The following is a 23,137-nucleotide window of genomic DNA, read 5'->3' on the forward strand; positions in this document are numbered from 1 at the left end:
TTACAGATTTTAGGAAATCATTCACGGGAACGCAAACTTGCATTAGAATCGCGGTATATTCAGTTTTGGACATTTGTGACACGGGCAAGTTCGCGAAACACAAAGAATTGTGTGCTTTAATCGGACTTGGTTATATTTTCGGTTTATTTTGACTGTGGGACGTTTTCTGCTCTGCGGAAAAAATTTTTCTGGCATTCTAGATTCTATAAAGTCAGTGACAAATATAGAAATTTGCATAATAATCGCGCTGTATTCAGTTCTATGCATTTATGACACGGGCAAGTTTGCAGGATACAAAGAACTGTGTGCTCTAACAGAATTTGGTAATATTTTCAGTTTATTTTTACTGTGGGAGATTTTCTGCTCTGCGGAAAAAATTTTTCTGGCGTTCTAGATTTTATAAAGTCAGTGACAAATATAGAAATTTGCATAATAATCGAGCCGTATTCGGTTCTATGCGTTTATGACACAGGCAAGTTCGCAAAACACAAAGAATTGTGTGCTCCAACACGACTTGGATATATTTTCAGTTTATTTTTACTGTGGGAGATTTTCTGCTCTGCGGAAAAAATTTTTCTGGCGTTCTAGATTTTATAAAGTCAGTGATAAATATGGAAATTTGCATAATAATCGCGCCGTATTCAGTTCTATGGCAAAACACAAAGAACCGTGTGCGTTAACGACAGCTAGCTGTATTTTCAGTTTATTTCTACAACGAGGAATTTTCTAGTCAGCGAAATTCATATTTCCATCGTTCCAGATCTTATGTAATCATTGTTGATCGAAGCAGTTGGTAGAAAGATCTGCAAAGTTCCGTTTTATGCATTTATGCTACCAGTTCCCAAGCTACATCAGCAGTATCTTCATGGTTGTCTCAAAGAATTGTTTGATCAGCGAAAGAAATTTTTCCACCGTTCCAGACTTTGTAAAATACTCCACGAAGATGGAAATTTGCATTAAAAAGTCGTCAGTCTGTGCACAATAATAACTTGAAACGTGCTTGAAGGTCCATCGAGAGCAAAGTAAATTGTGGGAATACGAAAGTTCAATATTCGCGCGAAATCGGCAGGGAAATAGTTCCAACCGGCAGCTTGAAAATGGTAGACATCAAAATCGTAACACGAAATTAGAAATACAGCTCTCCGAAACTAGCTGATCAATCTATCGGTCAACGTTCCATCGGGAATCATTTTAATAGCTCCGGAGGCTATACTTTGTCAGCCGAAAGTTTGGTAATCGCGTCGCAAATTGCCCGAAATAGGAATTCGCTCTTGAGTCAACAACTTTGGGCGACTATAAATAATAATAGTGAATTATAAGAGCGTTCTAAGCATTCCGGAAAAGCTGTATTTAGAAATTTCAGCGTTATTAGCGGAGAGTGTTCGGTTCGAACGATAAACCGTTTATAAATAAGCGTGACGCGTTTCTGCGGCGGCGGTGATTTTTTTTTCGATCGATTATTTCGACGTCGGTTTCGAGTTTCTACGCGAGATCGGGTGCTCCGGTTCGTCGCTCCAGTTACGTGATTCATTTCGGAAGCAAACAGAATGAGTTGCAGAGAGGGTTCCTCGACGGAGATGCGTCGCGAGAAAGTTCGGGTTCCCCAAAGGGCCGCGAAAGTAAGTCAGTAATGCGAAAGGGTTGAAGTTTCGTCGATTCGAAGGGTCGAAAGAGTCGGGTCTCTTTAAGAATTTTAAAAGATTCCTCCTCCCCTCCCCCTTCCCCCCTTACCCCGCGCGAAACCGGCGGCGTCGCTTTCAGAGATGAAATTATAATCGCTCGTTTGCTCGTTTCAGTCGAAGGGTTTCAGTCGGGAATCGTCTCCTGCGTTTTTCTTTTAGAACGTTCGCGAATTTTCGACGGTATATTAGCGGATCGAAAAGTGCACGTCGATTCTCCTTTTTACGACTCGAAGAACACTTATTGGACGAGTGCATCTCGGATTCTATTCTATATCAGTAACGCGCGATAAGATAACGCTTCGAAAAAATCACTCTCATGGCAACAATCTGTGAGCGCAGTGCAGATTTACGCGCCTTTTGAAAAACTAATAGCTCGTTGAATATTGCTGAAAGAATATTACTCGCCGGCGGACTAAAATTCTGGGCTTGTAATCCGCTCGCGAAACTAATCAAATTTTTGTACGCTCTTTAGGATTGTTTTGGAGAATTTTACTGGTTTTTCTGGCACGAAAAATACCACTGTTTTATAATGTAATATTTGGAGAACAGTCTTAATACTATAATAGTGTGAATTATATTAATATTGTGGATCTTATAATTTGAAGGCAAAAGAAATGTTGTTCTTTTGTTTCTACGTTTTTAGCACATATCTAGAGCTAATTTTCATCGTTCACTAGTCGCGAAAAATTCCACTTTCATACGATTATTATCAATGCAGAGCGCAGCAGTGACCCTGAAAGAGTTGCCTTTTTACGGGGAGCTTATCACTGAATACTGATAATTAAACTACAATTTTAATCTACACTTCTGAGAAATATTTAGTTTGCACTTTTCACAGAAAATTCCAGTTTTGTGCGACTCGATAATTATCTGTGTAGGGCACCCTTGGAATGCTGAACATAATTTATAACTCTTTTATACTGTTCCTCTTAAATATTTAGAGCTACTATTAGTTAGTTTTACACTTCTACACGATTCAATAATAATTTATGAAAAAAATAGCATTGACTCTGAAAGGGTTACTCTTTTAAGGGAAGATTATCACTGAACAATTTCAACACAATTTGAATTGAATATTATCATTAAAAAGTTTACCGAATATTGCAGAAGAAGTATTCTTTCTAAAAATTAAACACTTGAATTTAAGATTTTTTCTTCTGTATTCTCAATAAATATTTACAGTTACGTTTTGACTAGTTTCTTTCACGAAAAATTTGATTTTTTCGTGATTCAATAATTTTATATGCAAAGCAAAAATATTCTTTTAAAGGAACTTGAAAATGTTTTAACAGTAAAAAATTCATACAGCTATATCCTTTCCATTTTTCACTATGAAAAATGTCGCTTTTACTATTCAACAATTATTTATGCAGAAAGCAGCCTCGGAAGGGCTGCCTCTTTGAAAAGTTTATGAAAGGAACACATTCAGCGGACGTCCCACGAAAAAAATCCAGAAAAATTTCTTGTTTTCTGAAGATTTTCGTTTTCGCATTTGGGGGGTTAACAGAGTTAGCAATCAGCGACCGGTTCGCGGAAATATTTGCCGAGGAGGCTAGTCGAGTCTCTCGAAATTCGTCAGGCTAGACCGGCTGCTCTTCGCGTTGATCTATCAACAAGGCTCCGAGCAAACATCGCGCGAAAGATTGCTTATCTGGGATCGCGAACGGTACACAGTGACAATAATGCTCGCGATCGTTGAAAGGTGACCTTAAAAAATGACGTGGCACATCGACGACGACGACGACGACGGCGGTGCTCGAACGAATCGGCTTCCGGCTTGCGCAATAAAAACGCACCCTTGATCCCCGAAAAAAAGAGAACCCGAGAAAGAAAAAAGAAACGAAACAGGAGTTGACGTACCGAGAGAAAAAAAAATCGACAATCAGCCCGGTCATTGTTCGTAAACGAAACTCACACACGTGAAAAAAAGAAAGAAAGAAGGAGGACGAAGAGAGGAGAGAGAAAAAAAGCGTAGGCGTATCGAGCCATCCCCTAAACCGTGAGTGTGCGCGTTCTATTCAAATTAACCCTCACGGAAAAAAATGCATCGTCGCGGAAGGGTTCGTCGAAAATTAGAATAGATCAGAGCCCCTCTTTATCGTTCGCTCGGCCACGTCTCTTTCGATCCGTGCATATGCGGCATGACTACGTTAATTTTCCGGGCCAGGCCATACGGTATCTTCGACTTTTAATTATCCTTACCTTTTACCTTTTAACGGTTTAATTGCCTTTCTCCTCGCTATCGGGGAATAGGATTTTCTGACCGTTAGGCTCTCGCGCGTCTATCTCTATCCGACCGAAGCTCGCTTGTTAGATCGTTCCGTGGCCTCCTCGAGAGAGAGAACCCGTCGCAATGCTTATTTTTTCTTCTCTTTTTCTTTTGCCAAGGATAATTCAGTTAGCCGAGTGTTCTTCCTCCCGCGTGACGAGATTATGGTCTTTTTTGCACGGGGCAGGTTAGGATTGTTACGATTTCTTCGAGACAGGAAGCTGTCGGTTTTTCTGCGGTTTATGCTTTTAGGAATTAATTGATAGAAACGGTACTCCGATGGGACCGATCACAGATATTTTCTTCTCGATTCGATTTTTAACACCGGGTTTACGGGACCCGTCAAAATGACGGCTTTTAATATCTTTAACCCCTTGCACTACTATCCATTTTGGGATTATAATCATTAGAAATTTTTCATCGTTCAGAATTTCATAGAAAAAAAGAGATAGTTTATATTTATTGTAGGATACGTCGATGAATCTCGCATTTAATTTTAGTGTAGTATTGGTAAGTTCCACATACGTAATTGTTAATTTAAAACGTTGGATATTTCATAAGAAACTAATAGAAATCACTATTTTAGACACTGAAATAACTTTTATGCAATGCTAAAACATATTTCGCAAGTGTCCGGATACTTTTGAGCGGTAGTGTACATCAACTACAACAACATAGAATTTTATTTCGGTTTAAAGGAAATTAATAACATACATACATATTTATTAGACTCTGTTTAGTACTCGATATTGGGGTTAATTTAAAATCATTACGATTCCAAGGATGCATACATGAGAAATTTAGCTTTATTTCTTTTTTTCTTTGGGTATTTATTATTCTAAAAATATTCTTGTTATTTTTATAGAGTTATGCAGAATAGCCGCTTTTAGTGCTCCGTAAACCCGGTGTTAAGGAACGAACTAAATATTTCCGTATATATTAATCGCCGCGTTTAGTATAAAATCGAGCAGAAACGATCGCGATACGCCAGGTAGCTTTCACAAACAATTTCGGCCGCGCCCACGCTCGAATAAAAACGTTCGAACGTTCTCCGGAAATTCGATCGAACGATAACGCTGGTCAGACGATAGTCGCCGGTAGATCGGCACAGTTCTCGAGCGGAGTCGAATCGGCGTCGGTGCATCTCGTTGTTGCATAATCGTGCGAGTACCCTCGTCGAGGATCCGATCGATCGAGAAAATCGCGGGCCCGTTGTTTCGGCAACGAAATCCTTTCCGCGCGGCCGACCGAACCGCACGATTTCGATATACACATACACATACACACACACGTGTATGAATATGTTTATGCACGTGTGTATATACGAGTGATTTACGTAGCCAGCGCGCAAACTAATATTAGGATTAATATCGCCCGTTAAAATATTTACGATAACGGGGCACCGGGTAAGTTGATTAGCTCATGTTACGCGAATTAATTAAGCAACGCCGTCGAAAGGTATTGCGTTCCGTCGATTCGATCGATTAATCGTGTCCAAACGGAAAATGGCCGTGCACCAAACAAAAAACCTCGGATATCGTGTCCATATCGAGCCGAGCACTGTCACTACCAACCATGACATCGACAATGGCAATAGTCTCCGTTAAAAGGCACCGTCGAATCGTAAAGTACGTTTGTCAGGGTTCGATCTTCGATTTTGATTATGTCGATGCCGAGGTACTGAGGGATCAATTTATTCGACTAGTTTCATACTTGTTTTAACGTGTGAGGTCAAACCGGTGTTTCTAGAAATTGTTATGAAGAAGATTTTTAGAGTCTGAGAAGGTTTCAGCCGTTTATGGTAATTTTAGCAATTTTATCTTGATGTGCTAGAGAATTTCGTACTTCGTGAACACATGTGGGCCACATAATCCGACAGCACTCGTAAGCAGTATTACAACATGTGAATCCTCAGGATGAGTCGAATCCAAGAAAATTAATAAGTCCAAAAAATACCAGAAAATTCAATATCATGTGCAAGGAGGAATTTAATTTGGAACAAGATGGTCGTGGCCTGTTCATAGTCGTTTTCAAACAATTTTAGCAGCACTATTAAAATGCGTACAAATTCCTCCTACTAACAACAAAAGTGAACAAACCGGGAATAATTCTATCTTGCTTATCGAGACTGTAGATTTCCGGTTTGCGTAAAGCAGGGTTAAAAATCGCGCGATTTACGAGTGAAGCAGCAAATTACCTGGCAGAACGAGCCGGTTCCCACCCCCCGGGCCGATCCGACCCCTGTCGAGTTTTTCCAGACGCGGGCAAAGCGTTCGCCGCTTTTGTTTAATCTTTCATTCCGCGTCATTTGTGATAAAGGGACGGGCCCGGAGCCGACAGCCGGCGCGTTCTTTCCGCGTTGCGCCGCTTTGATTTTTCTCGAGACGTCTGGCGAGACATTCCGTCGCATAAATTCTTAACTGGGTGAAATTAGCGAATTAAAAGTGGGGGAGGCAGGGGGAGAGGGCGGGGGCGGGCGGGCAGGAGAAAGCCTCGGAAAAGAGGACGGCGAAAGAAGCACGAGGGGGTGAGGCTCGATGAGAGTTCGCGGCCCTGTCACGAGGTCACTGCCGGCTCGAATAGGAACCGGAAACGATGTCGAGGACGAGGCACGATGCGGCTCTGATTTCCAGATCGTTTCTACAACACTAACAGTTTCCACCCTCTGCTCGCTTCAACCCCTGCGTGGCTCGATCAAATATATGGACTGTTTCTCGAGTTTTCTACTCCAGTGGAATTTTTATAAATACTTCATTTGCCTAGAAATATTTTCAGATCGTTTCTACAACACTAACAGTTTTCACCCTCTGCTCGCTTCAACCCCTGCGAGGCTCGATCAAATATATAGACTGTTTCTCGAGTTTTCTACTCCAGTGGAATTTTTATAAATACTTCATTTGCCTAGAAATATTTTCAGATCGTTTCTACAACACTAACAGTTTTCACCCTCTGCTCGCTTCAACCCCTGCGAGGCTCGATCAAATATATAGACTGTTTCTCGAGTTTTCTACTCCAGTGGAATTTTTATAAATACTTCATTTGCCAAGAAATATTTCCAGGTCGTTTTTACAACATTAACAGTTTCCACCCTCTGCTCGCTTCGACCCCTGCGAGGCTCGATCAAATATATAGACTGTTTCTCGAGTTTTCTACTCCAGTGGAATTTTTATAAATACTTCATTTGCCTAGAAATATTTTCAGATCGTTTCTACAACACTAACAGTTTTCACCCTCTGCTCGCTTCAACCCCTGCGAGGCTCGATCAAATATATGGACTGTTTCTCAAGTTTTCTACTTCAGTGGAATTTTTGTAAATACTTCCTTTGCCAAGAAATATTTCCAGATCGTTTCTACAACACTAACAGTTTTCACCCTCTGCTCGCTTCAACCCCTGCGAGGCTCGATCAAATATATGGACTGTTTCTCAAGTTTTCTACTTCAGTGGAATTTTTGTAAATACTTCCTTTGCCAAGAAATATTTCCAGATCGTTTCTACAACACTAACAGTTTTCACCCTCTGCTCGCTTCAACCCCTGCGAGGCTCGATCAAATATATAGACTGTTTCTCGAGTTTTCTATTCCAGTGAAACTTTTAAAAATATCACTTCTTTTGCCAAGAAATATTTACGATAACATTGATTTAAGATTGCAATGTTTTCCACCTTCCATATTTAAAAACGTGATAATAATACGTAACTGTTCTCGTGCCAGCTATCGAGGAAATGGTTAAGTAGAATAGCCCATTATGCGGATTGTGTGTAAGACATATCTACTTGAACTTATCTAGAACAACATAGTTGTACAATAGAAAATCCGGTTGATATTCGACTGACCCTCGTGCATTAATTCCGCGGAGCAACGTACACGAGCTCGTTCCACGGAAACGCGGACGAAGAATGGAAGCGACCCGCCCCGAGAGGGGACGGTTAATTTTTATTCATGCGCCGACGATACGGCAATTTTTCGCAGTCTTAACTGGGCTTTAAAATTGTCCGGTCAATTTCGCCGCCGAGGACGTGCTCCTTTTTTCAAACGCTCGGCCATCGCTCCGGAGACCCGGCTTTCACGGTCCCGACCCGCCGCGACCCGCTTGTATCGGTATTAATGGACTCGTCTCTCTCTCGGATCTAATGTCCTGTCTATTAACGGGTCCATCGTTATCGCTCTATCGAATTTTAACGTTCCGCCGCCAGGCTACCCCTTTATCGGTTCGCAACCCCTTTATTTTTACTAATTTCAGACAAGGCGAACCTTTTTAAGAAAGACTCGTTCCGATCGCAGCGTAGGACAAACGTTTTTGGAGGGTGAGTAGATGTTTTTGGAAAATCGCTCAACTCCCTTCGCTTTGCCACTCGCATTATTAAACCTTTGCAATAGAAACTATTTTAACTCCAAAACGAATCATTTCTTCCGACCTAGAATATTTCCCTTCTATATGTATTTTTTCATGTTATATAAACATGTTATTTAAAATGGTGGAAAATTTAATAATGTGGGAAATATTGTGAATAACGATACAGCAATTTTTAGTGACGCCTTATAGCCGTCATTCGAGTGCTAAGGGTTGAAGCTTGATTGGTTTATTATTGGATGTGGAAATTAATTCGTGGCCCTTTATTTATTATCTAAATTGCTTCACCGAAGAGACAGTTATCTAGTGGAATAATCTACCTTGTGATTCCATACTGATATCCTTCACAAAAGTTCTTCAAAGACAGCCTAACCCGGTTCGAAAGAAGTCTAACCTTCGTTGAGAAAAGTGCATATGAAACTGCATGAATAAATGCATAGTCCTTAAACCTCGCCTTCGATTATACATTCTGCTTCAGGGATACGTACATCGCTCTAATTCCGCTGTTTCATATGAATAGCAATCAAGTTGTAGAAAAGTGTTGCCACTTTTATTCAATATTATCTACGATGCACTTTAATGCACAAAATCTCAATACATACAACGAGCGTAACAGGATAGGAACACTGTAGTAGGGTCAAAGAGGGTACAACGGAAAAGTGTAGCATTCATGTCGAAGCCAGCCTAATGATTTTACAATAATCATACAATCTCCAGCACACTCGCCAGCTTTCGCATTACGGATTCATCAAAGTGCATTCAATTGCAACCAGCCCCGTCGCAAATCCCGACGAACGCGTCGAGTAACAATCGCCATCGATTTCGAGGAAATCATCGTAACTAGAATAGTTCGTAACTAGAATCATAAAAATTAGTCGGGGAAATAGAAACCAGGCCGTTAGAAAAATCTAACAATATTACTGAAAACTGATTGACTTATCGAAAATATTTCGAGAAGAAGCACATCGCCAGATTCTGTTCCGTGCAGTCAAATTAGACGATTCTGATATTCCAAGAAGAATAAACAATTGTTATTTTCCAAAAGGAATTAAAAATTCTTATTTTCCAAGAAGAATGGACAATTCTTGTTTTCCAAAAGGAATTGAAAATTCTTATTTTCCAAGAAGAGTTAACAATTCTTATCGCTGTCTCGTGGTAAACACTTTGATTATGCGTAAATTAGCAAACTCTCGAAATGATGGACAGAAATCGCGCCGCCTGCATCTATGAAACCATCAGCCCCCAAAAGAAAAAGGCAGGCCTGTCCATCGAATGGTGCGTGGAGCGGTAACGCGACCGCTGTCAGCGATCAGGAAAACCGATTAATTCCTCTCGCGCATGGGGTCGGCCGATCATTAGATTTCGGCCCCCATGAAAATTGAGTTTTCCTCGTTGCCGAAGGGATAATCTTTGGTAGCCTCTGGCCGGTTGCATACGAACAACGCTGTCGTCTATCCCGGGGAACACGTTCCCGAATGCGTGCGGCTATTTATTAGGCTGCTGCGCCGGTTGTCCCCATACCATGCTCTCTCTCTCTCTCTCTCTCTCCCTCCCTCTCTCTCTCTCTCTCTCTGTCTCTCCCTGTTTCCGTATTCGTGTGCCACGGTTTGCGACGGTTGCGTGTCCGTGTGACTGTGCCAGGATGCAACGGTGGCAGAGAGGGTGGCTTTCGAGCGGAGCGAAGCAGAGCAGAGCGGAGCGGAGAGCGTGCGCGTGCGACGGTGGCGGCGCGTAACTTCGGTTCCATTATTGAGCGATCGGGCGATCGAAAAATTCCCGCGCTTTTTCGCGCGCCGTCCGTTTGGTGGGGCAAGCCGACGTCCCATTGGCCGTCCGGCTCGGTCACCCTCGCGCGTTACGGCGCTGGGGAGGGGAGGATGCACTGTACACCCTCGCCAGGTATTTGTCTAGGCTGCAGCTATTGACCAGCTATCGATATCGTGGACACTCACCGATATTATATTCGCTGTCCTTCGTTTCTGCCACCCTCGCCCGCATCTCTCGTTCCCACCCCCCGTTGCACACGCCCCAACCACCCCTTCAGCGACCGGTCAACCCCCGTTCGTTTCTCGTTTTGCCTGGCCATTGCAGCGCCAGCTCGAATTTCGGTTAATGAATTATATACGCGCGTTGCAAATTTTATAGCTTCACCATTATATATATATATATATATGTCTATATATGCATATAAATGTATGTATAGATTGTACGTATATCCACGCGCACGTATACAAGTGTGTGCCGGCTGGTCCGGGGAAATTGTTGTAACTCTCCCGGCGACGCTATAATCACACGGCGGGGGTGGCGCCCGTAAATTCCCGCCGTTTTTTGACTTTGATCGGCCAATCGCGAGGCGGCACGCCCGCAGAGATCTCGCCGAGAGAGCCCGCGAAACGAGAAATCAATATGGCATGCAAATGCCTCCCCCGGAAGAGCATATCGGCGGTACCGTTCGGGAAAATAACTGCCCTCGCGCTCGCCGGAATCCGGCAAGGAATTTCGGCGGGGAACGCGAAACGCTGATTTTTCCGCCGCGAGAAGTCCGCGTGCCGCGAATCCCTGATCCCCGGTGGTTTAGGGTGGTTTAGGGTGGTTAGCATCGCCCGGGATATTCGAACGATTCGAGTTTTTCGAATTCGAACCGCTCGAAATGCGCCGATCCCCGTTGCACCGTTCGTTACACGTTTTTTCGAGGGTTGCGGACCGTTTGCGAAATTAACGTGACACTATGCGACCTCCTATGGTTCTCGGTGGTACCGGGATATTCGAACGATTCCAGTTTTTCGGACTCGAACCGGTCGGAATAATCCGATCTCGCGTAATCGATACGGATTTGATGCATTTATGACAGAAATGGATCGGTGTCATTTGAAAGAGAACTTAATTAGAGATTTAAGTGAATTTAAAAGCACGGATGTATTATTTGCAGCTTTTAAAAATTACTGAAAAAGAAAACGAATTTCTACACGGTACCAATTTCTTGCAATTGGTGTACACAATTTTTATTTTGCGTAAAGATCCACAGACTAATATTCATTTTGACGACGCTCATTAGAGTCGTCCTTAACCACCGAGTACCACCGAGCTCGTTAAAATTACGAATTTCAGAATTGTTCTTTTACGGTTACTGAAACTATGAAAATGTTTTCCTGAGAAATTTTTTGGTATACTTATTCTTCCAAATATACACTATTACAAAAATTATATTGAAATCTGAATAAATTCAATCCTTTTTCCAAAGAAATGTATGTCACACGCGTTTAGGACTCGGTTCTAGCGTCAAAGCACTCTAACTTTCCAGGACATGATTCAACGAACACACCACATTCCGATGTCTGTACAACTTTAATATCAACTTCAATTTGCTATCGACTGGGGTTCGTCCACTGTGGAAGCGACGCGAAAAGTGAAATAACGTCTGGCCATCTGCGTTTTCGATTTTCCGAAAGAATATGGTTGTCGTGTTCGTTGCATCGATACAGATGCAATGGAAACTACGAAAACGGTGTGCATGCGATAGATGCGCGTCCCAACGACGTCAGCTTGAAGTACCAGCCGCGGGAACCCGGCACGCGGGAAGGGTGATTATTAATGTAAGGGGTGGCTGAGCAGTAGTTACTTGCTCGTTGCCGGTCGTCGAAAGGGACGCGAAGGGGTTGAAACGAGCCTGGCGAAATCAACGTCCGCCCAACGACTTTCTTTTTTTTCGCCTCGTCCCTCGTTGAACACGGTCAAGGAACAAGCTTTCGAATTTTTCAACCCCCATCCCTTTGCGCTGTTCCCCCATGTTCGTTGGATTTTATTATTCTCTGCATCCCTTGCGTGGGCACTTGTCTTTTAATCTCTCTTTTGCACTTTATTTGGGAAATTTAGTTCAAATTTAATAGTCGAGGAATTAGCTTTCGAATTTTTCAACCCCCGCCCCTTTGCGCTGTTCCTCCTTGTTCGTTGGATTTTATTTTTCTCTGCATCCCTTGCGTGGGCACCTGTCTTTTAATCTCTCTTTTCAACTTTATTTGGAAAATTTAGTTCAAATTTAATACTCGAGGAACAGGATTTCTAATTTTTCAACCCCCGTCCGTTTGCACCGTTCCCCCTTGTTCGTTGGATTTTATTACTTTCTGCATCCCTTGTGTGGGCACTTGTCCTTTAATATCTCTTTTGCACTTTATTTGGGAAATTTATTTCAGATATAGTGAAGGAACAAGTTTTCGAATTTTTCAACCCCCGTCACTTTGATGTCACTTTTACTATACTTTGTACTTTATTTGGGCAATTTAGTAACTCTGAATTATCCTTGTTGATTGTTCTATAGACTTATTAATGCTACGACATCATTATGAAAGATATCAAATGGAACCTACTACTATTAGTCACCCCAACAGCAAATTTACTAGGCTTGCAAGTAATAGGGTAGAAATATATGGTGAGCATGATCGTAGATTACTAAAAACTGTCCCATTGCATCTTAGGGATGTCTCTTCACTTTTCCAAAAACTTAATTTCCACGTTCTTAGCAATCTCCCCCAAAAAATTCGTACATCCTCATCCCTCTGCACGAAAACCCACCCCTTGCGGGTCTAGGGTGGAAAAGTGATCATGTACTACTGAAAACTGACTTATCACATCTTAATGATGTCTCTCCACAATCCCAGAAAGTTATTTCCTGTATCCACAACAGTTCCCTAAAAAATTTCATCCACATCCCTCTCTATCAAAACCTACCCCTCGCGTGACTAGGGTAAACAAGCGATCGTTTATTACTGAAAATTGACTTATCACATTTTAAGAGTGTCTTTCCACAGTCCAAGGTGGTCAATTCGCATATCCTGAACAGCCCCCACCAAAAAATCTCGCGCATCCTCACCCCTGCATCAAAAGCCACCCTCGCGAGTCTAATCGGACGGCCGGCGTAAAATTGGTTTTTCTCGGGGCGTATTTCCATGGAATGTGTTTTCTTAGGAATCGATTGTATCGAGTCTCGGGCGTTTCGATTAAATAGCTGGCATACCGACGAGGTTTCGGTTTTTTTTCCTCGGCCGGAAGCGATCGGAAACGATCTTAGACACGAGGACCCGTCGGCGAGGGAGGGAGAGGGGGGTCCGGTCGCACGCGCGGCGTCTGCTGACCGTAGCCATGCTCTCTCTCTCTCTCTCTCTCTATCTCTTCAGGGCTAATACCTTCCGATTGACTACGCTCATCCCTTAATGAAATTCTTTCTACCCGGGCGCGACCCGTTCACCCGCTCGCCGACCGGCTGGGCCGGGCTGGCTTTGCCGTCGAATTTTCTCATTATTACGGCTCCCTCGAGCGTGTTCCTCCGCGTCTCTCGCCGTCACTGCTATTCTTAGCTGCTCGATCTGCTCGATCTGTTCGATCGTTCGCGGCCCCGTGTAAATCGCCAGACGTTGTCGATCTGTCTCTCGCGAAACCCGGCTAGCAAGAACACGGGCCCCGAGTGTTGAGCAATATCTCTCTCCGTCTATCGCTGCGGCGCGGCGCCGCGCGACGCATTAAAATTAGCCGCAATCGGAACGCGGGATCGCGCGGACGCACATTATAATAGTATATTAATTTATTGATTATCGACTGGCCGCGATGCAATGCGGTATTCATAGAATTTACTATCAGTCCCGGGCACGCTGAATGCATGCATTAAGCCCCGGACACCGGCTCGCTCGGCTCGGCTCTGCTCGGCTCGGCTCCGCTCGGCTCGGCGCGGCGTCGCGTCGCGTCGCGACAAGCGACTTCGCATCCGTGATTCCGCGAGGATCGAACCCGTGATTTTGCGCGCCCTGATGAATGCGAACGATCGCCCCGTTCGGCACCACCCACGACAAAAGTCGACCCCGCAGACTCTCTAAAGGCTCGCTCTGTTTGCTCGCCGAACGCCGCCATTAAATTCGACGGTTCCGCTCTGACCCTGTGCGGCTCCACAATGAAACTCGCCGAGCGGAATTAAGGGCTAGCATAACGGGTCGAAAAGATTGATCTTCCTTTTGTGCACGCGAACAGGACAATATTTTGAGAGTATACTTTAGAAATTTTATAATCCTAGTGTGACCCATCGAAGGGTGGTGATGCGGTGAGTTTGAACTTGAAACGCGTTTTTTAAACCTAATGTACCGATTAGGCTCAAATTTTGTACACATCTTCAGCGTATGTGTGTGTTGATGTCAGTACCACAAGCGTGCCAGCATATATTTTTTTATAATTTTTGCAACCCCTTGAAGACAAGAAAAAGTCGAAGAAATTGAAACTTTATATTGAAAATGCTGGCATTTTTTAAATTTTCAATATTTTGCTTCCTTTTTGGTACCGATTGTAACCGGAGGTATATTAAATAAGAATTGGATTTTTTAATTTCAGATAAGCACGACAGCTTAAATCACAGCAACCATTAAAATCTTTTTTCTCAGACAATTTTAACTTTCGTTTACTACAATTTAAGAATATAAATATATTACACCGAGCTTCATCGAAACTATTGATCAAAGAAAGTAATATGTATCCTCTCCTGTTTATTGGAGTTAATGCAAGACAGTTTTATTTTGCATAAAAATGCACGGTCTTTCAATATATCGACTTATCTTTTAACAGATTCGTTAGTATCCGGAGTCTTTGATCATTTTTGTACGGATCATACCATCTAGGTGATATTTGTGTTAATTTGATAATCGACTGGGAACAATTTCGATACTGGATTCTACAATCGGGAAATTCGCAAATCGAATTTCTTGTTACACTGATTTATAAAATAATGTAATATCGTAATCTTGTTACGGGCAGATTCCTTGCTTTAATCCGATGATGGTGTTAATTGAATTTTATCTTTCGCGTCTGCGGTGGATTATGATCTTTGTACTTTTACAAATTTTGTTGGTGTTTTAAAGAATGTTCATATAAATATATAAACTCTTTTTGCACGATTATCTCTTTTAAAATAATAGCTGTAGCGTGTCTCGTGTAATAAAAGTACTCGTTCCGCTCTTCCATAAAAGCCTCGGTAATTAATCTGCGGTCTCGGGTATCAATATCGTCAGCAATTATATAAAACCAATATGTACCTATTCACTATATGTCTCCCCTACAAATGATTCCATAAAAAGAACTAAGGACTGTTGCAGACCGAGTAAAGGGACTGCGAATCTCCATGCAAGTGTCACATAAAAATATTAAAACACCTGTGCAATTCAAAGTACAATATCAGTATACTATTTTTTATTCACTAATATCGGCAGTAAAATCAAAATTTGATCCGTTTTTCAAATTCGTTCGTAAAAATGTGTTCAATCTTTCATTCAATGTTCGAATTCGCTTCATCCTTTATTCAACGATGCCAATAGTGGACAGAATACAATTTCAACTAATTTCCAGTTCTTGTAAATTTATATCGGACTGAACATCATTACTGTTTCATTTTATTTCCAATCTACAAGCATCGATGAAATTAAACTTCACAGCTAATTCTTGATTCCTCGAATTCTACCACGAAAAATATAATAAACTATTCTGTCGCGTTATTTTATTCTTAAACCACAGACATCGCGCACGTAGAATTTCATCTAATTCTTATTCTCCGAAATTCTGACTGAAATTTCTATAATTGTCTAATCAAAGACGCTGCTGCTTACTTTCACGATTAATTCCCCGGTATCGATCAAAATAAAATAATATCAATCCCCGGTAGTTTTCAACTCCAGAAACTATAAAACAACGAACTTTCCATTTCCGGGCACGAAGGGTGGCCGGAAGAAAACGTGGAATCGGATCGCGGCCGAAGTTTCGCAGTCCGCAATAGAGCTCGGTTTAGCGGACAATGCTATCTGCTTGTCCGCAATTGTCGCCCCTCCCGTTTCGATCTTGTTCGCGGCGATCGATCGCGGTCCCGGGAAAAATCCTGCCATTCCTGGAGGTCAGGATCGTCGCCGGTCGAAGCCGGGGGCCAGGAATTGGCTCTCCGGTTTGACAGAGTGGTCGTACACGCCTATCTACGGCTACTCACCCGTATGCAGGCGGGTATGTTGTTGTACGTGGCTGAGCTGCTTGAACCTGCGGTCGCAGTAGCTGCATTTGTACGGTTTCTCGCCGGTGTGGACCCTGATGTGCTGCACGAGCTGGTGGTTGCTGGAGAATGACTTGAGGCATTGCTGGCACTGGTGCGGCTTTACCTCGTTGCCGGCGATCATGCCACCTGGACCGACCCCGATCGGACCGAGACTCGCCAATGCACCGGCCACGCCGCCGCCGGGTCGTGCAGTCAGTGCACCCGCGCCAAGCTCCCTCGCGTGCATCTGCATCGCGGCGCTCTTGTGCATGAAGATCTGCGAGAAGAACTGCGGGGGTTAGTTGGTACGCTGCACTTATGGCCGAACAACGGAGGATGGCTGATCGACGGAGGACCCGACCGCCTATCGATCTCCGTCGATCGCCATACTACCCCTGGAACTCCGGGAGGGACAAGCCGAGGCGAGCTACCCGCGCGACAATACTCAATCTTTTGTCTATGCAGAATTGCTCCGGTCTCTGATAAGATCATAGTAATTTGGGCCTGCGTGAGAGTCGCTGGGAAGTTGGGGAGATGATTTTTGGGGGACTTAGGGTGATTGAGTTGGTCTTTAGGGGACTTAGAGTGGTTGGTCAGTAGGTTTGGGGATTGTGCTAGCCTATAGCAGGCCTTTGGGGGGTTTAGGAGGTTTCTAATTATTTTCGAAGGGAGTTAAAATTTTTAATTCAGATGTTGGAGTGGAATAGTGGGAGCTTGGCGACTTTGGAGGTTTTTTGATTTATTATTGCTCTGAGGGTTGCTTGGCCCCTTTAGTTGACGTGAGTTGAAATTTTAAAGCACTGAAACCAGTTCTGTAGGTTCACAAGAGATTAGATTTTGGAGAAATTGGAACTCAGAAAGCTTTAATTTGGAAAGATTCTAGGAAGTTGAGTGTGAGACCTAGGGGCTTTGACACTCGGAGGAAATTAATTTGAAATTTCATCCCCCATAAGTTGACCCTCAAATTTCCGATATTCCCAGGTCTCTCAAGTCTCTGATGTATTTTGGTAGAATTTGGGAGCCCTTATCTTGCAAAATTTGGACATATTCTCCTATAAAGGGATGTAACATTCAAAGGAGCAGGATTTGAAGGAAGCGAGACCTCCATGGGACTCTATATCCCTCTGGAGCACAGACAGTCCAACTAAAAAATGTGATTTGTCCACAGATTACAATATGATCGACCAGCAAAATGATTTTGACTAGCAAATGAGTTTCCAAGCGCAGGCAGTCGCCTCGGCCTCCCCTGTTGGTCGTGGACGGTTCGAGCGATCCCCATGATTTTCTCATGCAATTATCGGATGACGAGAATCGAAAAGTCCAGGCTCATAGAGCGTGGCGGTATCGTTTGCCTTCTGAGTTATTCATCATGCAAAAACCCGCGGTCGCCGCGCTGCTGTTGTGCTCCGCGCGATAGTTTCGACTCGCTCCTCGACGCCGTTCACTCCCTCGATTTCGCCTTCAGCTCCCAAGCGCGATCCATTAATTAAAAGTTCACGCACGATGACGCAACGCGGCCGATACTTACGCGAACTCGCTCGACACAGCGAATTCTCGATATATGTCAACGACACGGGTCTTGCCGGTGTCAAGTATCGTCTAGGAGACATGCGTCCGACATACGTCGGCGTCCGAGGCCTCTCGAGCTTCGCGGCCCCTCACGGGGTACACCCCGTGGTGGGGATAATTCCGCGACGCTTATCGTCGAGGTCTTGGCGACATATACAGAGAAATCACTGCACATCGTCGGTCGAATCATCTTTGGGACAGATCCGTCGCATGATCCGGCGCACCTCGGCAGCTAACCGTTCCCTAACTCGGATTTCAATTTTTCACGAAAAGAAATTTCAATTTTTGGTAATTCGATCGTACGGGACAGTTAGTTTGATTCTAAGAGACGAGGTGCTATTTTTTCACTGAAAACGGCTGCGTTTGGGTGGGGACTTTAAAGAGCATGATCCCACGGGACACCTAACCCCGTGTTCCGGCAGTCGATTCGAAGTCGATCCTCGCCGAAATTCATAGTAAGCGTGTAACAGCTGGCCGCGGAAGGGGTCAACGTCCGTGCTCGCGGTGCTTTTCGAAAGCAGCCATCCGATCGATGTTTTTCGGATCGCAGGGCGGCTCGCGTTTGTGTAGGTGCTGGTACAACGGACGCCCACGTGAACGCGGTACGCCTAACGCAGGTACGAATGTTGCGTACAATGCTGGACGTGTGCCGAGCGATCAGGAGGAACGCGAAACTAAGGGCCGAGGGGCACAACGGGCGGGTGGAACGGCGAGGAACGCTTGATTTCGGGTTCTCTGTTCGGGGAACAGGTGTTGCTCGTCGATGGTGTGGGTGTAGGTGAACGAACGAAAGGGTTAACGTTTTAAACGACCGTACGGTCCGTGGCGAAAGCGACCGGCTGTATAAGGAAAGAGAGAGGGAGAGTGAGAGAGAGACAGAGAGAGAGAGAACAGGGCCAACCGGAGAGAAGTTCGGCCTGGAATTAAAGAAGGGAACGAAAGGCCACTGTTCCTCCTCTCGGAGCAAGAAGACAGGGTCCGTCGTCTGCGGAGGATTTTATTAAAATATGTTAAAACTGTAATTAAAATCGAAAAATCTCGCGAGAAGTTTTAAGAATCTTAGCTCCGGCCGCCCTCCTCCTCCTCCTCCTCTTCCTCACGGCCGCGACGAAGAGACGCGGAGACGTAGAGTACGAGAGCAAGAGAGAATTGAAATTGTCACCGGGGGTTCTCAAGTTTCCGCGACTTCCAACCCTTTCTTCGGTGGATATTTGACGGGCGACCTTCGACACTTGCGCATCCCTGATTCTTAATCCCCGTGGGAGAGGGAGAGGCTGCGACTCGATTTTATTCCTCGTTTTTTCGCCTCCTCGTTCGCCCCCGGAGACAAATCAATCCGACTCCGTGTTCCCGATTTGAATAAAATTCCTCCACCGGGGCCGGATGTATAACATCCACGGGGTTGGATGTTTCTTTTTTCCATCACCGCCGGGGGTTGTACCCGGCGATTTCACGGGACGATTTCACGCGGTCCTGATCGTGATCGTTTTTTAATGAAATTTTGTCCTGTCCCGTCCCCGGACGCTTCTACCAATCCTTTTTCTTGCGACGACCATGCTCCAGCGCAGCTGCCGCGGGGGGTGGGGGGGAGACAGAGACTCGATGGCGACAAAGTCGAGTTGCGAATTTTTAACGACCGTCTCGAGTGGACGTCGAGATTTTTTCGGGGAAAGTTCCTCGAGGGGCGAAGAAAAACCTCCCTCGCACCCTCCCTCCGAGACATTTATTCGGAATATGATTTTTGAGCGAATGCTAATTAAGTCGACCCACTGAGCCGCCGGCCCGGCCCGGCCCGACCCGGTCGCCACGGTTTTTCACGAACTCGAAGACCATACGTCCATTAATCAAATTTTTATCTCCTGGCAGACGGAAAATTGCGTTCCCCGCCGCCAACGCCACGCAGAATCTTTTTTTTCTGATTTATCGTCCTCGCCGACGATGCGGGAAAAAAAGAAGAGAGACCCGAGCGGGAATGAGAGAGCGAGAGAAAGAGAGAGAGAGAAAAAATAGAGGGAAAGAGTTGCTTGCCCGCGGCCCGCCGGCTTAATGTCCTTAATAATGGAAAAATATATCAACCGACACCCTGTGTATTTCCTAAGAAGCATCCCTCATCCCAACCCTTCCTCTTTGCCACCCACGACTGTTGGCCCGACTGAAGTGGTTCCTCGTGCTGCTGTTTTTTACGGATATCATAACCGTTTGAAAAAGATTGTTGAGATGTCACAGAAATATATTATTCTAGAATGCGCGAGATCATATTTTATGTTATACACGAAACTGTGTTAATTACGCGAGGAACTTAGTAATCTGTTCTCCAAATTTTTGGGCTCTTTTCAGCATTAAAATTCTACTCATAACGGGTTCTCATTTTTTTGTTTTGCATAATTTATGTTCGTACTAATTTATTTTTATTACCTACCTACTCTTGGCACGACATTATTCTTGGCTTTATTGCATACATTTGCGGATTATTTCTGCTTCTACGGTTTACATAGTTTACTATTTTATTTTATACTATTTTATGTTATCTTTTCTTTGTTCCATTTCCTTCTTTTACGAGTGTTTTACTCGATCACGGAGCAGTGCTTTAATAGCCTCTTAAGCATCAAAGAATTACAATAATCAAGTCTGGCACAATATCCGAACAGTGAAAAATTGTACGAATAAAGAACTTAGTATTCTTTTTCACAAGGAACCTATCTAGGTTAATTATGAATTTTCCGCCAGATTTTCCAGCCATTAATCTCGCGTCCGAATTGAACAGCACAGAGTTGAATATTGTTCAAATTTTATTACTCCACTTGTATTAAAGTTCCCAAAGAAATTACACGAACGACAAGAGAATATTGATCGTAGACCAATCTGAAGCTCGTCCTTTTCGTCTCAAATTCAACCTTTTTGTACCGACCTTTACAGGAAGAACATTTTTAAAGATATAGACAGCTGTGTATAATTCAATTGGGACGTATGTTCATTAACACTAGAACCGCAGAGCGGATCGAAACGATCTATAGCATCGGATTTCTTGCTTTCAAAGGATATTGCTGAATCAGTTGATTTATTCATGAGTATACATCGTTCGAAATCAATTCGTGACTCGATAAACGTCTTAATAAATCTCGTGAACTCGTGTGTTACTCTAAAATGATAACACGAACTATCGCCGATCGATTGCCATAAATTTCGGACGAACTTTCTCAAAATCCTAAATCAAACCCCTTGTAGTATAATATCGAGTCAGACTCGTGACGAAGACCTCGAACTGAATTTTCGAAATATGTGTATTACTAATTCCCTTCAAATTGAAATGAAATTCTATTTTATCGTAGTCATTCCAGAACACGTGGTTATACAATACATATAAATTTTCTATTTTTCCTAGCAGATTGTAGGCATCAAAGAAGGAGAAGAATCATTGTAGGTAATCATGAAATAAATTGTAGTGCAACGGGTTCATCAGTACACAGTTCTGGACACACTGGAACTGTTTAAAAAGGCCTCCCACTGATTCCAATATTAACAACTATTATCAGCGATTTGTTGCCAAATACTTGAAGATGTATACAAACGATCCTAAAAACTTGGATGAAGATGGACTCGCCTATAGATGAAATATTTCTAGACATTTCAGAACTGTTTCACAAAGTATCTCACAGCTACCAATTCTACCCCAACCTAACCTAAACAGACATCAAGACCAGCATGATTTCCAGAAATTTCATAGATCAGAAGAACTTTCCAGATCAAGAGAGACTCACCCAGGACTCAAACCTTCTCACCCAGGACTAAACCTGCCAAGCATTAACTATATCTGGTAAATATTGCCTTACACAAATGGCAACACTAAACTGTGATTGTTCGCAGTTTTCAATATAATAAATGCTTCGACAAGGAAATTTATTCCACTATTTTCCATAAATGAGTATATACAGTTTCAATAATTGTGAAATATAAATTTTGACCGTGGTAGGTTTAGTGTTAAAAAGAATTTATATAGTTGAATTATATAGAATTTATATAGTTTCAAGAATTGTGAAATATAAAATTGGTTATATCGACCGTGGTAGGTTTAGTATTAAAAAGAATTGATATAGTTGAATTATATAGAATTTATATAGTTTCAAGAATTGTGAAATATAAAATTGGTTATATCGACCGTGGTAGGTTTAGTATTAAAAAGAATTGATATAGTTGAATTATATAGAATTTATATAGTTTCAAGAATTGTGAAATATAAAATTGGTTATATCGACCGTGGCAGGTTTAGTACTAAAAAGAATTGATATAGTTGAATTATATAGAATTCATATAGTGTTCAATTTATATAGTTTCAATAATTGTGAAATATAAAATCGGTCATTTCGACCGCGGTAGGTTCATTGTTAAAAAGTCATCGCCCCAATAATTAATCCCCACCCCGTAGTCACCGAAGTCCAAGGGAATCCGTCGAAGCTGTTCGTTCTAGCGACCGCGTCGGGATAAGTTGTCCCGGTTTTTCGAAAAGGGATCGTTTCGGGTGGTGTCGGCGCAACCCTTTGTCTCACGGCGGGCGCAGTAAATTACGGCTGAATAACATTGGTCACTGGAAGTAGGCTACTTTATACACTTGGAACACAAAGCAAAGGTCTCACCTGCTGACCATATGCCTTTTCTCCGTGGCACACATACGCGGGCGCAACGTGTGCTCCGTCCACCCACGCGCGCCGGCCATCTAGCACTTCGCATGTGCTATTAACTCGCCGGTATGTGTGCGCTGCGCTCCGCTCCGCTCGGCTCGGCTCCGCTCGGTTTCTGCGCGTATGTACGTGCATGCACGCGTGTTCGTGCGTATATCGCGCATGTACGTACGCGGCCGACGGAACACGCAGACACGTGCGCGCGTGAGCGCGGAGACAACGTCCAATCTAACCTACCTAGCGTTGCCTGACTCATTCTCTCCTGCCTGCCCACCTATCTGTCTAAACTACGCGAATAGCGCCGTAATATAAAGGAAAAGGTGGACCGTCCCTCTCTCTCTCTCTCTCTCTCTCTCTCTCTCTCTCTCTCTCTCTCTCTCTCTTTCTCTAGCGCCATAATCGCGACGGCTTTAATCTGTCTGAATCGCGGCGGCGGCACCGTGATCCGCTACCTCGATCGCTTCCTGCTGCAGGCCAACCTGTCGATCACACCTAGACCGGCCCAACCCTCTTCCCAGATCCTCTAATCTGACGGCCGGCTCT

General features: G+C 43.6%; 1 protein-coding gene across 4 annotated transcripts in view; it reads right to left on the reverse strand.

Annotated features, from left to right (window-relative positions):
- The window catches only part of Dati (zinc finger protein datilografo), a 131,592-nt gene that overhangs the window by 54,239 nt on the left and 54,216 nt on the right, over positions 1-23,137 (reverse strand). For 3 of the 4 annotated variants that reach the window (XM_076796195.1, XM_076796188.1, XM_076796170.1), the window contains exon 3: positions 16,308-16,638. In XM_076796195.1, the coding sequence (XP_076652310.1) occupies positions 16,308-16,638 (331 nt within the window). The remainder of the gene's footprint in view (positions 1-16,307; positions 16,639-23,137) is intronic. The other variant, XM_076796180.1, reaches the window with a different exon arrangement.

The sequence above is a fragment of the Halictus rubicundus genome, chromosome 1, assembly GCF_050948215.1.
Source record: "Halictus rubicundus isolate RS-2024b chromosome 1, iyHalRubi1_principal, whole genome shotgun sequence".
Taxonomy (NCBI): domain Eukaryota; kingdom Metazoa; phylum Arthropoda; class Insecta; order Hymenoptera; family Halictidae; genus Halictus; species Halictus rubicundus.